The following is an 18,410-nucleotide window of genomic DNA, read 5'->3' as shown; positions in this document are numbered from 1 at the left end:
GAAGATGTGGTACATATACACAATGGAATATTATTCAGCCATAAGAAGAAAACAAATCCCACCATTGGCAATAACATGGATGGAGCTAGAGGGTATTATGCTCAGTGAAATAAGCCAGGTGGAGAAAGACAAATACCAAATAATTTCACTCAATGTGGCATATAAGAACAAAGAAAAACTGAAGGAACAAAACAGTAGCAGAATCACAGAACCCAAGAATGGACTAACAATTACCAAAGGGAAAGGGACTGGGGAGAATGGGAAGGAAGGGAGGGATAAGGGCGGGGGGAAAAAAAGGGGGTATTACAATTAGCATAATGTGGCAGGGATGCATGGGGAGGGCTGTGCAACACAGAGAAGACAAGTAGTGAGTATACAACATCTTACTACATTGATGGACAGTGACTGTAATGGGGTTTGTGGGGGGGACTTGGCGAAGGGGGCACCCTGGTAAACATAATGTTCTTCATGTAATTGTAGGTTAATGATAACAAAATAATAATAAGAAGTATATATATAGGCAAACATCTGAATATAAGCATGACCAAGTTCTTCCAGAATGTATATCCTTGAGCAAGGGAAACAAAAGCAAAAATGAACTCATGGGACTACATCAAACTAAAAAGCTCTGTACAGCAAAGGACACCATCAACAGAACAAAAAAGCATCCTACAGTATGGGAGAATATATTTGTAAATGACATATCCAACAAGGGGTTAACATCCAAAATATATAAAGAACTTACACACCTCAATACCCAAAAAGCAAATAACCTGATTAACAAATGGGCAGAGGATATGAAGAGACAGTTCTCCAAAGAACAAATTCAGATGGCCAACAGACACATGAAAAGATGCTCCACATCACTGATCATTAGGGAAATGCAAGTTAAAACCACAATGAGATATCACCTCACACCAGTAAGGATGGTCGGCATCGAAAAGACTAAGAACAACAAATGCTGGTGAGGATGTGGAGAAAGGGGAACCCTCCTACACTGCTGGTGGGAATGTAAGCTAGTTCAACCATTGTGGAAAGCAATATTTAGGTTCCTCAAAAAACTAAAAATGGAAATACTATTTGACCTGGGAATCCCACTCCTTGGAATTTACCCAAGGAATACAACTTCTCAGATTCAAAAAGACATATGCACCCCTATGTTTATCACAGCACTTTTTACAATAGCCAAGAAATGGAAGCAACCTAAGTGTCCACCAGTAGATGAATGGATAAAGAAGATGTGGTACATATACACAATAGAATACTATTCGGCCATAAGAAAGAAACCAATCCTACCATTTGCAATAACATGGATGGAGCTGGAGGACATTATGCTCAGTGAAATAAGCCAGGCAGAGAAAGACCCATGCCAAATGATTTCCCTCACTTGTGGAGTATAACAATGAAGCAAAACTGAAGGAACAAAATAGCAGCAGACTCAGAGACTCCAAGAATGAACTAGTGGTTACCAAAGGGGAGGGGTGTGGGAGGGTGGATGGGGAGGGAGGGAGGGAGAGAGAAGAGTATTGAGGGGTACTATGTTTAGTACACATGGTGTGGGGGATCACAGGAAGAACAGTGTAGCACAGAGAAGGCACATAGTGGATCTGTCGCACCTTACTATACTGATGGACAGTGACTGCATTGGGGTGTGGGTGGGGACTGATAATATGGGTAAATTTAGTAACCACATTGTTTTTTCATGTGAAACCTTCATAAGAGTGTATATCAATCATACCTTAATAAAAATAAAATAAAATAAAATAAAAAGGGACAGGGACTAAAAAAAAAAAAAGATTTAAAGAGGAACAAAATGCCTAAAATAATGAAAAACTAGTCCTAGGAGGAAAATCTGTGAGAAGAGGAAATTTTCTAAACATTTCACAATTGAGAAAGTTCAAGTTTTGCTTGATTATTACCACTTTCAATTACATGAACTGTTTTTATGGAGAGTTCTATAAAAGACTGAAAAGGGAAATGTATTGAAGGTGAGAGTTGAGTTGTGTAGCTAGAAAAAGCTCTTGACTTTAAGGTTAATTAAGCTGTAATAATCAAGAGAAACTATATTGTCTACATCCTATAGAATTCTGTAAGTGAAATATGAAGCTGAGTGGTTTTAGATTCACCTGTTTGAGGCTGGGGGCAAACTCAGGTGGTCCCTGGAAGTACGTTCCTGTATTTGCATTCTAAAAATAATGTTTTACTCCACAGTATTTGCATTGAAATAAAGCTTGATACTAAGTTACACTTCTCTGGGCTTTCGGTAAGGAATGGCAGCATAAAATTTGTTTGACCTAAAAATTCACTGTATTAATGTGCAATAATGTGACTATGGTTAGTAATACTGTATTGTATATTTGAAATTTGCTAAGATGATAAATCTTAAGTGTTCTCACCACCTAATACACTCACAAAAGAAGAAGAAAAAGAAAGAAAAAAATAGTAACTCTGCAGTGATGGGTATATGTTAATTTAGGTGATTGTGGTGATTATTTAACAATGTATATGCATATCAAACCATGGAGTGGTATATTGTTTAAATATAAACAATCTGTATTTGTTCATTATGTGTCAACAAAGCTCAAAAAGATCGCTGTATTGAATGATTTTTTTCATGGGACTTGTCTCATAATAAATGATCACGTATTGCTCTGGTGACTATTTGTAACACTGTTCTTAATTTACTTTCTGTACTTTATGATAATTACAAAATAATTATAATGTATCTTGACATTTTTCTCTTTAATGTTATAAACATTATATTTAAACCACTATATTAACAAGTATTTTCTATTGGTGCCTACCCAAGTAGGTTAGAATGTAGGGTCCCTACCTAAGTATAAGTAAGTTTAACATTCTTTGCTGCCTTGTCCTACCAAGGCACCAATTTCACCATCCAAAGCCACAATGAGATAAAAATGTCACCTTTGTGAATGATTTGTCTTCTTTCTGAAAGCCAATATGGCAAAATCCTCTTTTGCATTTTCCACTGTAGTCTCTATTTCTGGTTTCTTAATCTTACTCCTTGGTTCACTTTTATTCTAATCCTTAACAGAGCAAAGCTTGCTTCCTGTTGTGCTGCTGTTCAGAACTTCATTGTTTCTCAAAATAACACTCCAGCTGGGACTAACATGAGTTATGAGGTGGAAAGTAAAAATGAAATCCTGATAAGAGAGAACATTTTTAATATGTTTCCAGTGGTGAGTAAAGATTTGTTGCGGTTTGTTTGTGACACCATTCCATGTGAATTTTCTCTTACTTTAAGTTATAAGTTACAATCATGGAGGGGTTAATTAAAATACCATACTGTTTTGTTGTATAAGATATGTAAGTGGTCCATTTTAAAAAGGGGATTTTGAATGCAGGGTGGCTCTGAAGGGAATGATGCTCATATCTTAAATGATAAGCACTCCCAGAACTGGAGTCTTCATGGCTGATCCTTAAATGAGGTGAAATAATGGGACTTTCTGCCAAGTGAGTATGAGGGCTTGGGAAGATGAGCATTTCTCACCTGAAATAAAATTCTTTCAGGGGTCAGTTTGGGTGACTAAATCAGTTCCTTCACAAAGAACTCTATAGGTTGATATGGCTCATCTTTGGGAAGTAAATATGTAAGAATTTATGGCCAATAAACATAACCTCCAAAAGATAGAAATCTTTGGTGTGTTCACTGATGTATTCCAAGCTCCTAAAACATTCCTTAGTACATATATGCATTCATTACTTATTCATTAAATAAACTAATGAGTAATGATATAGCATCATTACAAGAAGAAACTTCTCCCTTAATATAAATCCAAACTTGGGGTAAATTATTATCATGAAGAACGTCCCATTGGTTATAAACATACACTCTCAGGCATCTTTTTTTTATTTGGTTAAAAGCAATTAGGCCAAGTCAACACTGTCAAAAAGGGAATCACTTTATATATGCATTTCATCAACTGTAGACTATTTTTAAGTTCTTAAAATTAATTTTCTTTTGTTGCTCCATAGACTTCTTTCAACTAATTTATTGTTGGTCATGTAAGTTCCATTTTTAAAAAATGTTATAATTCAAAGGAAGAATACTTAGCTGGGAATGGATGAGAAGTAAATAGAAAAATGTTGCATATTTTCTGGAAGGAAAGGGAGACCAAAAATAACTCAGAAAACATTCTAAAAATGCCCTCATGATACATTGAAATTACAATTAATTGTAAAGAGAAAAGCTCAAGAATATTTATACTTCTTGTCTGTCAAGGAAAGCCTTGGAGATTTTCACAGTGAGAACTCTTTTACCCATGCAATTTTTGCTAGTGTTTTCCTTGCTTCAGACTAACCAAAACAGAGGAGCAGCAGGTTCTTTTGCTTCTAATTGGCACCTTGAAAAGAATAACTTAACACAGTCTTGATAAGTCTATATGTGATTAACAACAGCACATCCATTTCCAAATTTATACAGGTATTTTTAATTGTGGGGAGGAAATTCTGAAGTCAGTGCAAAAACAGCTGCAAAGTTAGGGCTTTTCTGTGTTGCTTAAACATTCCCTTTCCATGGCTGTGGCATCTGGGGCAGCTGACCTCTTTTCCATCGTGCTCCCTGTGTGCCCGCCCTGCCCTGTTCTGCTCTGTGGCCCTCATCTCAGGAGAGCTGTGAGGCACACAGCAAGCAGACCACAACAGGTGCTTTTGATTACATGTTGTGAAGTCACTTCCTCCAGTTACTTGAAAAGAAAATAACAAAGTTGGTTTTCAACTAGAATGAGCAATGAGCAGGCAATTGAGTTGTGCAAATTTGCCTCTTAGGAGACTTATTTCAAGGAACGTTGAAAGTTGTAATTTATTTAAACTCTTACTGAACATGAGATCCCAAAGCATATGGATTTTTCCCCAGTTGACCAAGAAACCAGAGAAAAACATGCATTATTCTGAGTGCTTAATCGGAGATATGTTTCCCTCAGTAATCTTTTCTATTGTACCATAAAGAGCCTATTTGCACTCTACCCTATCTATAAAATTCAGAATTTATGGTGGAACTGTTTAGTAAATACTGTCTAAAGACATCTTAAGGTAGAAGTTCGGTGGCTTGAAATAGCCTGAGGTATCTGGGAACCCTTCATTTAAGAGCCAGGCACTTGGCTAGGCACAGCATATATAAATAGAATGAAGGCACATGCTTAAACTAATATTGTATGCATTGAATGTGAGAAGTTGTGTGATGGTGTGCTGGTTAAGAGCATGGACTCTACAAAGGACTGCATGAGTTTGAATCCCAGCTTTGCCACTTTCCAGCCATTGCATAAACTTATACCTCGGTTTTCCCAACTGTAAAATGCTCATAAGGTTGTATGGATTTCACGTGTTAATGAGTAGTACATGTGGAACCATGCCTCTCATGTAAAAACCACAATATTATTTCTGATTTTTAGAGATAAACCTGTGCATGCTGAAACAGAGTTCCCTTTGTTTGTTTGGCATCTCCTAGATGCAGCATCAGGGGCATATGGCTGTCCTAGTGACGAGGGGCCATTGGGCTGCTCAAAACCACACTGGCACTGGCAGTGGTGTTGGTAAACTGGCTTTTGGCAGTAGGGTGCCCCGATTTATAGTGTTTGCTGATTTTAGTGGTACAGATACCCCCACCACTGCCTATTTTAATTTACCAATGGTTTAATAACCAACTCACAAAATTCCTGCATATTTACCAGCTGGCTGCTGCAGGTGGGCTCAGGCACAATACGTGGGCTGCGCCAGGGTGGGCCACCGAATAGTCACTGTGCCCATTGCCTCATGCCAGCTCTGCAGCGAATGATGAGGGGGAGTTAAAGTGATACACACACTCCCTGCCCTTGAGGACCTACCCACGAATTCTAGAGACAAAGTAGGTGAGTCTGGTCCTCTCAGCTGCCACCCTTCCTGCTGGGCAAGGTCACATCATTACTTCAAGGAAAGCGACCAGAAAAGAAGTGTGGTGTTGCACTGAAAAGTCATGTTTCACACTGGGGAGGATTTGATATAAACAGGACATCTTTTGGGGTAAGCAGTTGGGTCATTGCGGGAAATAAAAAAGGCCCAGGCCTTGGAATGTTGGCCCATGTTAGTAGGCCTGAATCCTGGTGGCTGGCCATCTGCAGAGACGGCAGGCACAAATCTCATACCATCTCTGAGCCTGAAGGTCTAACTGTGTAAGAAGCACAGGCAACTGTCACTAAATTAACTACTAATTTTATGTCCAAGAACAGAGGTTTAATGCTACTTTCCAGTGGCTTCATTTTCTCTTTTTTTTGCCAAAAACGTTCCTGTCTGTCTGTTGGAAGGGCACAGCATGGGATTTTGCCATTCTCGTTGTATTTGCTTAATTATATAGATGTAAAATACATCACATTACATTTTTGTAAAAAAATGTACTATTACACTATATTGTAGATGATATGCTGTGTACTCCTCTCCAGAGAAATGAAACTTGGGTTTATAGGATTTTGTATTTTATGTCTTAAGTTGAGCAAGATGCTATGGTGTAGCTACTTCTTTTTCTTTCCTTAGCATGTGTAAAAATTAAGCCACTTGCACTGATGTGACGGTGCCTCTGGCTCTGAAGCTGCGTGTTTTTCATGTTAGTTCCCCCTCCCTCCCGGCAGTCTCAGCCGCTCGCCGAGTACCCGTTTGGTCGGTGTGCGGTGGTCGGAAACGGGGGCATCCTGAATCAGTCTCTCTGCGGAGCCGAAATTGACAAATCTGACTTCGTTTTTAGGTGAGACTTGTCAAATCAGTTTCTTTGAACCCAAAGATCAGTTAGATTTTTTTAAAGGACATTTTGACCCTGTACATTTTGACTTTTGATTTGCATTGCTTAAGTCTATGAGTTATCTAGGTAGGCTTTCTTGAAGCGTTAACTGGACTATGAGTTCCTCAGAATGTTGATACCAGAAGGATAAACATGTGTTATGGTTACTTAATTCTCTGACACTCTGCATGAAACCACGGTAAAAGATGGTCTTCACCGCAGGACTTGTCAGAGCCTTCTGTGCATTAAGGCTGTAAACTGGACTCTAAATAGCAACATTTCCCAGGTTCACCTGACCTTAAAAACTTTTTGTTAATGGCACATTTTAAGAAATTTTTTTCTGAGACAGTACTTGAGACAATGCTGATCTAGGCATGTATAGCAAGGCCAATGTCATTGTTTATTTAGTTTTCTGGCTTGGGAAAAAAAAAGTTGTGCAGCTTCTAAAATCTGGTCTTTTTAAATGTTTATATCTCAATAGCAGCTAGCTTGCAAAAACAGAAACAAAAGCGGTTTCTCTGGGTGCCTGTGTAATAATAAGCCAACCTATGGAGCTTCTCCACTTTAGAATATGATGGAAAAGTGATTCATCCCTGTTAGGACAGATTTCAGTCAAAGTGCATCTTTTTAAAAAGTCAGTCAAAATCTGTTTCTCCTCTTTCTGGAGCACTGATTTCATACATCAGAGGCCATCCTTTGATCCTTATCGATTTAATGCTACCCTTTTTAGCAAATGAAAAAGAAATAAGATTTTGAGTCAGCAGCTCCCCACCACTTTCACTTTAATCTCACTTAAAATTTTTATGCTGAAGGTAGTGATAAAACAACAGACCTGACAGTCCAGTGATTATTGAATGCATTCCTTGTGATTAATGTTAAGATGGCCAATAACTGAATGATTTAGCCACTTAATAAGGTGCTTCAGTGCAAAAAAACCATGACAAAGATAAATAATCCTTCTTGTGATAGACTTTTTATAGACTTAAAATTCCCAAAATATCTGTAGTATTATGTCTAAACATCCATTTTACTTCACAGCAAATATAGGAAATACAAGTTTAGGTTTAAAATTATTTTTTAAATTTCAAGTTAACTTTATTTATAGCTCTAAGGTAAATGCATATATTTCTAGATTCTGCATTTGCTGATACCAGATGTTTTTCTCAATAGAGAGCTCTCTTTGAAGTTAGCTTTTCCAACTGAAAGGCAAAATGAGGGCTAGATGTGGTTGGTGTCATTAAAATCTATTTAATTTTTAAGCCTGTACTTATTTTGGCTATACACATTCAAAGTTTATAAAAACAATCTGGAAACTGCTTTTTTTTTATGTCAAAAGATTGGGAAGCTGTCAGTCGAATGTGTAAGGAACAGAATAGGCAATGAGTGGCTTCTCATATTATATTCAATAATACCCATCATTTCCCTCAAGAGTCTCTATGATATTATACTGAAAAATACCTTTGATTCTTCAAAATGATATGAGACTGCTCTAGAAAGTAGGCTTGTTACAGAAAACCCACTAATGAGAGCATTTCAGTGGCCTGTCATCTATGTTGAATATTTATTTTTCCCAAGGTGCTATATTTAATTATTTTCCAATACATCTTTTTTTATCAATGAAAGAAGTACATGTTTCATTTGATTGTATGTTTCATAGAGTGTGGAACAGAATATTTCAACCTCAGTCATATTGCAGAACACATCAACTTTAAATAGCCTTCCTTGGGAAGTTCTCAGGAGATGTTCCCTTTGTATGTAGAACTTTAAAATAATGGTTCACTTGAAATTCAGTAAACAATATTTAGGGAGTCATAAGCAACTTTCCCTTTATTGTGACAGGAATATAATTACTCAAAATTACAGTTCTTAATTTGTTTCTCAACTTAAAAACAAATTAGCACTCAGAAGAGGATGAGAACATCAACACAAAAACATCATTATAAGAACATTAGGGTTTTATTTATTAATAGCATAAATTGATGGAGAAACTGTCCATGTGGGAATCAGGAAATTTCTTTTTTTTAATGTAGTTTTTCCTTCTATAACCTTAGTCACAATGCCTCAATTTCTTAAAATGTGTAAATGGGGGACCATACCACTGTGAGAACATAATCAATATAAATAATAATTGCAATAAAAAGATTGTGAACTCTTCAAAAGCTAGGCAAGGTGTAATGTCATTTCTAGTTGTATTACTTATAAAGGTCTTAATATTGAAAGCATTTATCAAATTTGTATATAATTCATTGTTGACATGCCAAGCAAGAGTTCAGTACTTAGTTTTAAGTGGAAATCCAATAAATTCTGAGGATCTCTTAACAGCAATGATTTTCTCTAGTAAAATGACAGTAATCATGTATATGTGTTGTATACACACTTTTTTCTTATAAGTTGTATTTTGAAAATAGTTTCCCTTCCAAATTTCAGGTGTAACCTCCCCCCAACCACTGGAAATGTTAGTAAAGATGTTGGCAGGAAAACCGATATTGTGACTGTAAATCCCAGTATCATAAAACTGAAGTAAGTGACATAACTGTTCAAGAACATTTTTACATTGTTTAACATGTTTCTTAATCTGAGCACTAATCTTATTACTGAGACTGTCTTGCAATACAGCTGGGATGGCTTTTGGGGAAAATTCATAAGAATACATTTGTAATATTTGATATTTTATCAAGGTTGTGGCTCGTAAGAACTATGACCAGTTGTACTTCTCCTGTCATAAGCTGAATGCTGCTAGTCAAATGAAAACTTATTTGTCTCTTTGTCTTTTTCAACTGTAGTCAAATTACTTTCTCATTTTTCTTTCAGAATTTTATCACTACTCTTTTATCTTGGAAGTAGTTTCTTGATTAAACTTAGTCTATTTAGAAACTTTGCAGAATAAGCCTTAAGAGAACCTGGCAAATTCAGGTTTTCTCTTTGGATAGTTTACTACAAAAAAATAATTCCCATATTTCATTTTCCACACTGTAACTACTGTAAAATGTTGGCTGGTTAACAAAAATCCCATACATAGTTTTACTCAATTGTTTTCATTAAAAGTTACTAATAATTCTTATTAATAGAATACACCTCTCAAATAATTTCAGTATTTCAAGAGAATATAAAATATTACCTTTCTCCCAAAGTGTGTTTTCTAAATACAAATGATTGTGCATACAAGTATATTTAAGGTATTATTAAATAAAATAATACTAAGGAATTATTTAAAGAAAAAATATTGAGCTATCACAATACATGGGGGAAATTGTTAAATGTATGTGTATTTGTATTTTTGAAGTTTTCTACAAGAAGCTTTAATAATGCATACAAAAGACACACAAATCACAAGTGTACAGCTCAACAAATTTTTAAATGTGTATTAAATATATATTTAACAAGGTATATTTCTTATATCTTCTAGACATAAGAAAATATAGATACTTTCAATGTGTAGATATTTATTCATTATAAATTTGGAAGTTGTTTCAGCATCAGAAAGCAACCATAGAAAAAACTACCAAGTTGGAGGACAAAATAATATAAGAAATGTATGTCCGCTATGGGTATAGCCCAGTAAAAAAGCAGAAATGAAAGCCCAGGAGTACCAAGAAAGAGAGAAGAAGGCCTAGGCCTTGATATTTTACATGATGCTTGTAGAGTTTTCTTTGAGTCCCCCAGTTTTCTGTTTTGCATATAGTGATATATAAATGGTTCAGATTTTTGGCCAGTGGTAAATTCAGCCTCATATTACCAAAGCTGCTACTTTGATTTTTACTGTTACTATTATTATTTAAAATTTGGCAGATATGGGAATTTAAAAGAAAAGAAAGCAGTATTTCTGGAGGACATTGCAACCTATGGAGACGCATTTCTTCTTCTGCCGGCATTTTCCTTCAGAGCCAACACTGGTTCCTCTTTTAAAGTGTATGATGTGCTGAAGCAATCTAAAGCAAGACAGAAGGTTATATTTTTCCATCCTAAGTACCTGAAAAATCTTGACCTTTTCTGGAGAACTAAAGGTGTGACAGAGTATCGCCTGTCCTCCGGCTTGATGATCACAAGTGTGGCAGTTGAACTGTGTGAAAATGTGAAGCTGTATGGATTTTGGCCCTTCTCTAAAACTGTAGAAAACACACCTGTTAGCCATCACTACTATGACAACAATTTACCTAAGCGTGGCTTCCATGAGATGCCCAAAGAATATAGCCAAATTCTCCAACTTCACGTGAAAGGAATCCTCAAATTACAGTTCAGCAAATGTGAAATAGCGTAAGCAAAGTGTCTTGAAGTGGGAATGTTTTTAATATAGTGCAGCTGGTGAGTAACAATGTTTCTGGACCCTGAAAGAGGTGGTTGTAGAGGACTATAGGAAGAGCCCCCAAACATGGTCTGATCAGAGCTCCCAACTGCGCTTGCAACCTCAGCAACTCGCACATTTGTTCTGGTCTTCAGTCCTGCTCCCTGTCAAATGAAGACTAAGGTATCTAACTCATATTAAGAAAATGTGAAAACTCTTGGCAGAGTACAGGTAGAGTCTCAGTGAATATTTCCTTGTTGGTATTTATGACAGTCAAATCCAGCCCTCAGCAGATGGATAATGAAAGGCAGGCCATCTGAAAGACCCTTTCACCAGAGAACAGACAAATTGCCAGTATTCCCAGGGGTTCTTTCTCTGGCAGGCCTATTATCAATAATGTCCATCTCATCTTTCTTCCTGTCTTAAAGTGTGTGTAGAAGAAAATTATGTATTTAAGAAACCATTGATATTCAGGAATTAAATCCTTCTCTTTGTATGGTAATATGCCTGCTGCTAATTACCTTCACTTAGGTCTTAGCTGAGATGATGCATTGGTTGGATTTTGGCCAGTTCTTTCCCTCCTTTATCTACACCTTTGAGTCACTCTTTATAATTCATATTAACTTCCTGCCTTGCTGTTAAATCTTTTCCTCTTCCACTGACAGAATCTCCTTCAAGGACATGAGTATGTACCACACCTGGGTTTTCTTACTTCTTGTCTCTGGGGTCACATGTTCATTTTTTTCTTTTTTGAGTTAGTGAACAGCTACTTCATGCCAGACCCTGTAACAGGCTCCGTGGGGGATATAAAGGTGACTCGGGCCTGCAGGAGGAGACAGATGTGCACATCATCAACAATGCTACAAGGTGGTAAATATTATTACAGAAGTTGTGAAGAGTACTATGAGGAACAGAGGCAGGAATAGTTAATCGATTTCAGTGGACTCTATTTCAGAGAAAAGGTGATTTCTGAATTGAACCTAGGAAATAGGTAAGGTTTTACCACATGAAGATTAAGGAGAGAATAGGGGAAAAAGCTGTCCCCACCTTTCTCATTCATCAAAATGAGGATACCTGAAGTAAAATCATGGTCTTTACCTCAAAAACTGCCACTCAAGGGTAGGATATATCATACATGTGGTGGCTTGGGCCCACATCTGTGAAGTGGGAATAGATTGACTTGCTTGGTCTCACAGGAAAGCTGTAAGGATTAAAGCACACCAAACTTAATTCTCATAAAGAAAGGTATATGTTTACCTGAGAAATAAGACTAATAATTTAAACAAAAATATAAAATAAGGTTTAAGTAGATGACTATTACCATTTTCTCACCACTCCCTTACATTATAATAAAACCTGTTAATATAGCTCATCCCTGTGTACTGAATAATTTATTTGACTTCAATAAGTAATTGTGTGCATACTTTCCTGCTCATCTTAATATCATTGAAAGAAGAGCAGAACAAGAAGTAGAGCAGACTGGGCAGCATCCTGAATTACAAATATAAATCTGAATTCTTACCTTAGCCAGATTACTGTTCTACTAAATGTTCACTTCTCAGAGCACTCTGCTCTAAATTGTGCGTTTTGATAAAGTACATCTTTAATTTGGTTGTAGTTGACATTTGTGATGCAATCTTAGTTCACATTTTCATTTGTTCTTTCATAGCAAATGAAACCTATTAGCTCCATAAATTGATTAAAAGTTCATATATAAGTACTGTCCAAAAGAAACATGCTTTTAGTTACATTAAGTGTAATTCATTTATTTTTTGTGTTGATGAATAAGTGGATACTTCTTACTATTTCTAATGGATTTAATTAGTTCTTAAAAATCATCTAGCAATATTGGTAATGTCTTTTATGTCACTAGCAATGAATTATGAAAGATAGATCAGAATACTAATATTTTATAATTAGTAAAATGTTTCACTCACAGTGTTTCCTGAGTAGAAAACTTAAAGTTTTCTTTTTTGATGACACTGGAAACATGTGATTGATGAGTAAAAGTAATAGAATATACTGAATAAATCATTAAATATACAATGTGGAGATTGTTAAGTTATTTTAATAAAAATTACACGACTAGGACATTTAGCGCTTACTTAGGTTTTCTTGCATAGCTTTCTATTTTAACTTGAGAAATTTTCTCTAGAATATCAAAACAGAATCTTCAATGTCACTTATACAAATTTCAGAAATATTCAAAATGGTATAGGAGCAGTGCCCTAGTGACACCCACGATCTTGTAAAGGTTCAGTAGGAAAAATTTAAGTTTTGGAGAAAATTGTAGACCTTTCTAGATGAACACAGCTACGTTTGGTTTTTTGTCCAACATTTTTATCACCATGTTGGAATTTTACAACAGTCCCAGCAAGCTACATGATAACCAAAAGTCTTTGGTCCAAAAAAAAAGTGTACATTCTTTGTATCTCTTTCCCAAGTTAGTCTGTAGCTGTGTAAAATCATGACAGCTTGCAGTTGTCTGCCATCACCTGAAGCTCCCCTTTCCTGTCTGTGGTGCAGTCAGGGATTTTGTGGGGAAATAAAGGGAGTGAGATCCTCATTCGCATCATCATATTTCCTCCTTGGCAGTGGATTACCTTCCACATGTTCCATTTAATGTGCCAATAATGTCCTTTTGTTTAGAAACAGAATTTTAAATTTTTTTCTAAAATCTAATACAAGATAAATTTTGATAATGTAGCATGTCAGCTTTGTGAATTGCAAATCATAAGTCACAGTTCTTTTTGTTCCATAATGGTGAATTATTACAAGTTTTTCATGAAGACCAAAACAAAATGAAAAGCTATGAATTCCATCTTGTAGATTTATAAATGAACCACCAACAAGTCTGACTGTGACACACTCAGGAAATCTTTGGGTGTTATAAGCATTACTTAAATGTTGTTAGATGAATTGGATTTGATCTTTGCTATTAAAGTTCAGGTTATCCATAGATGTTGAAAATAAGATGGAATATTGCTGCTAGGCAGTACTAAACTCTAGTTAAGATTCCAGTTCATACTACCACATGCCACCAGTTTCTAGGGAGATTATTGGATTACATGATTCTTTTTTCTAATTATTATCCAGCATTACTCAGCAATATCACCAATTAACAAGATTCTAAAATAATTTCCATCCAAACCCAAGGAGAAGGCAAAAATACTCATTTAAGCATATAGTCCATAGTGCTGTATGGTCCCTGGAAAGGACTCCATGAATAATTGCATAGATATAAGTATTACTCAATATAATAGTTCTTGAAGTCTCTGGTGTTTTTTTCCTCCTAACAAAAGGCGAAGGCAAATAGATCATGACTTGTGCAAAAGAAGAGTTCCCTCTACATGTAAATTCCAACTTAGGAAATATGTGGGCTCTCAGCCAGGTCATCAGCCAAGCACATCTTTTTTTTTTTTTAGGACTTTCTTTCTATAGAATACTGAAGTAAGCCATAAATCAGACCTGTTTTGAGCTAGATTTTTCCTTACTTAACAAATTTTGTCAAATACTGTATCATGTCAAGTACCCTAAATCATTCCATGAATTTCAGGAAGCTTTGGAGAAATTGAAAACTTTTGTAGATAAAAGGTCTGTTTACATCCTAATTAGCTACTTCTGAAGTATAGTTATAATGCAATGTACAAAATAGTTATAACACTCAAACCATTTTATTTATGTAACATTGAGACATTGGGTATAGTCAGAGTAGGGTGAGGGCCTCTGGAAAAAGCAACACAGGATATTTACAGTCAGAGAGCAATGTAACTACATGCAAGGATACCCCCTACCAAAACTGTGTTAAACTTTAAGCTCTGAGTCATTCTTCAGTGAGATCAGTTAATATTCCCCAGATAAAGAAGATTCACTTTAGCATGCTAAAAGGCCCAGGCCTGTATGCCGTTTTTCCTCCTGACCTGATGAGGTGTTTTGCAATCTAGGCAATTAATAGTGGCAAGCAAGCCCAGCCATAAACAACATAGTAAAAGAAGGGAAGGATTCTACCTTAAAGATAGGATTGCATTTTAATACCCAGGAAGTTAAGAAGTAAGATTCTTAACTTACTCTTTAGCACACAGACAATATCTCAGCCCACCTTGGGGGCTGGGCAGGCAGTGTTTGATATGCTCCCAGACCAAGATGTGCCAGTATCTCCAGAAGAAATCAGAGCAGTAAGTTCCTTGTGTTAATTCTAACTATTCAAGGACCACTTAACAAATCCACACCCCTAAGCCTTTTATATATTCCTAAAAATCCTCAATTGCCTATAAAGCCCCTAGACAACTCACAACTACAGGCTTTCTTGTCCTCTCCTGGCATGAGCCAGGGGCTCTGTCCTTTCACTTTATTTCTAAATAAAAGCCTCTTCCTGGCTCTCCTACCTGAGTGTTTGCTAAGTTCATTCTTCAATTCCGCAAACAAGAACCCCGGCATCAAATGACATGGAAACTGATGATTATGCTACTAAACACTGAAGCAATTGCAGGAATTCACATGAAATATCTAAAGCACTTGACCTAAAAAGACTATTTCTTTTCTTATTCTTAAAAAAAAAAATCCATTTGGAGCCACTGGGTGAGTTTGAGGTTTCCAATTTGCTTGTGGCTGCAGAAGGCTGACTGCATAGTAAGCAGTTACCATTATCCCCTGAAAATGGGTGAGCAGAAATATTTCTCTTGCTGTCTTATCTGGGCCATCACTCTTGCATGAGTATTCTACTTTATATCAAAAAATGTGAGTGATATATGATAAAGATGCATTGGTTACATGAGAGAAAATACATTATTTTCAATATTTTTTCTGTCCCTCTTCCTCCCTCATTTTCAGGAGCTACAGTTACACATATATTAAACCACTTGAATTTATTTTGCAACTCACTGATTCTCTATTTTTTTTTCTTTTTTCTTTTGTCTTTCATTTTGGATAGCATCTATTCCCATATTATCCATGTTATTAATATTTTCTTTTGCAGTGTCTAATCTGGTGTTAATCCCATCTGGTATGTTTTTCATTTCAAACATTGTAAAAGTTTGATTTCTGTGTTTTTATATATCCCACATCTATATTTAATATGGTCATTCCTCTCTGTTCTTGAACATGTAGTATATGATTATAACCCTCTCAATGTCCTTTTCTGTTAATTATATCTTCTGTGTAATTCCTGGATCTGTTTCTACAGATAGAATTTTCTCCTCAATATGATTTGTATTTTCCTGCTTTTCTGAATGTCTGGTAATTTTTTATTGAATGCTAGATGTTGTTAATTTTACTTTGGTGAGTGTTGAGTGTTTTGGTATTCCTATAAATATCTCAAGATTTGTTCTGGGAAGTGATTAAGTTGCCTGTCAGCAAATTGTTCCTTTTAGAGACTTACTTTAGTTTTTGTTAACTGGAACCAGAACAGCACTGATCTAGGGGTGAGTTTTTTCTCACATCAAGGCAATGTCATTATGAGTTCCCTACTGAATGCCCCATGAATTACAAGATTTTCCCGTCTTTGTGTTTGGGAACATGAATTATTCCTGCCCCCTCAGGTTTCTTCTCCTTTTTGGTGTTTCTTTGCCCAGAGTCATGTAGTTCCCTTGTTCACATGTGCTGGTCAGCACTCAGATGGCACTAGAGGAGGGCCCTCTGCAGAGATTTCTCTCTGTGAGGCCCACGTGGTTTCTGCCTTGGCATCCCCAGATGCCTCGATCTGTCACCTGTACTTGCAGAGACCACTGGACTCTGTCTGAGTTTCCCCTCACTGTGCTGTGGCCTGAAGACCATCTGGGCAGTAAGCTTGTTCAATTGCAGGGCTCACCTCATTTTTGTTCCTTTTCTCAGCAGTCACTACCCTGAGTTGCCTAATGTCCATGTCTGAAAATCATTGTTACATTTGTTTTGTCCATTGCTTTCCCATTGTTTCACACATGATATTAATATGAGTCCCTGTCACTCTACCTTATCCAAAAGGAGAATTTCCAGGTGATTTTATTTTTATCGTGTTTGCCACCTATCTTTCCTTGGGGTTGCTGTAAATATCATCTAGGATTTCCCTTTGCCCATCCTAAATTTGAGCCTGTTTTTTTTTAAAACCCAGGGTTCTGTGATAGACTGACAGATTTCAGTGGGACTCCTGACTATATATAAAATATAATGAAAGTATTTTTATTAAGTGCTTACTATACCCTTGGCTTACATTATCTTTTTTTATTTAAACCAAGTCTATGAGGTGATTTTATTATCTGCATTTTATAGATGAGAAAGTAGGCTAAGAGAAACTAAAGAACCTGCCAAAGATACATAGTATACAAAAGTCAGAGCCAAATTTCAAATTCAGGTTGTTTGCCCAAAGCTAGTGTGCTTAATCAATATTTTATCTACCCTTTAGTTTTATTGTTGTTGATGTTTTATTTTGAAAAATAACATTGTCCAAAAATTTTAAATTATAGAGTTCACACCTTGGGTTTTTAATTTTTTAATTGCCTTATTCTTCTTGATGAGACCCAAATTTTAACTTTTCTAAACTAAGGAATTATGACTCATACTTAACACTATAAGTTTTTATATATTTTACTTCATTCCATTTAAAGTTAATTAATTTTGGAAACCTCCAATATGTTGTATCCTCCTGAATTCTTTTTGAAATAAGCATTTAATGGAAAAAATTAATTCATTTGCTTGGGCTGATTCTATTTTATTTGCTTTAAGTGTGTTTGTAATGTGTGTGATATCCCATAAAACACTGATGCATTATTATTCTTAACCTAATCTTTTGAGGACCTCAAAGAAATGTAAAATCCTTACCTCAAATTTTACAGTATATTCTTTGGGGGCTAATATTACCAGTCTCACCTGATAGGGAAATACGGGCAATCAGAAATCAAAGCTGTTGAGGTTGTTAGCAAAATTAATAATAGGCATTCAGTGTACTACACAATCAGCACCTCAAACCTGATACCGTTTTTAGAAAGCTGGTACTGCGCCAAGCACTGTGTATAATGCTTTATGTGTATTATCACAAACTCCTGCAAGATTGCAATGGAATTACCAATCTGATTTTTACAGATAAGAAAATGACTCAGAAAGATCAGAGTGCCTTCAGCTGAAAATATCAAAAAGCCCCATTAAACTGGCTTAAATTGTGTAGAAATCTTGGCCACCGATCTAGAAGTCCAGAGTTCACACCAACCTAAGAACTTTGGCTCTTGCTTCATTTCCTACGAAGTCTTAATCAGGCTTACCTCTAGGTTGACTTCATCCTGAGACTGGTTATTCAACAAAAGCACGGGCAGGCCTCATATAAGTACATCTGAGCATCTGTACATATCCAGAGAAGGGAAAGACTCACTTCCTGACACTATCCTGGAAGAAGGA

The 18,410-nt window shown here is 36.1% G+C and overlaps 1 protein-coding gene across 1 annotated transcript in view; it reads left to right on the top strand.

The window, feature by feature from the left end:
• The window catches only part of ST8SIA6 (ST8 alpha-N-acetyl-neuraminide alpha-2,8-sialyltransferase 6), a 115,838-nt gene extending 98,263 nt beyond the window's left edge, over positions 1–17,575 (top strand). The window contains exons 5-8 of the mRNA XM_037001706.2: positions 3,056–3,200; positions 6,621–6,733; positions 9,194–9,286; positions 10,556–17,575. Coding sequence (XP_036857601.2) covers positions 3,056–3,200; positions 6,621–6,733; positions 9,194–9,286; positions 10,556–11,024 — 820 coding nt within the window. The 3' untranslated portion in view covers positions 11,025–17,575. The remainder of the gene's footprint in view (positions 1–3,055; positions 3,201–6,620; positions 6,734–9,193; positions 9,287–10,555) is intronic.
• The last annotated feature ends 835 nt before the right edge of the window (positions 17,576–18,410 follow it).

This window comes from Manis javanica, chromosome 2 (genome assembly GCF_040802235.1).
Source record: "Manis javanica isolate MJ-LG chromosome 2, MJ_LKY, whole genome shotgun sequence".
Classification (NCBI taxonomy): domain Eukaryota; kingdom Metazoa; phylum Chordata; class Mammalia; order Pholidota; family Manidae; genus Manis; species Manis javanica.
The sequence above is the reverse complement of the archived record's forward strand: the minus strand, read 5'-3'. Positions and strand labels throughout refer to the sequence as shown.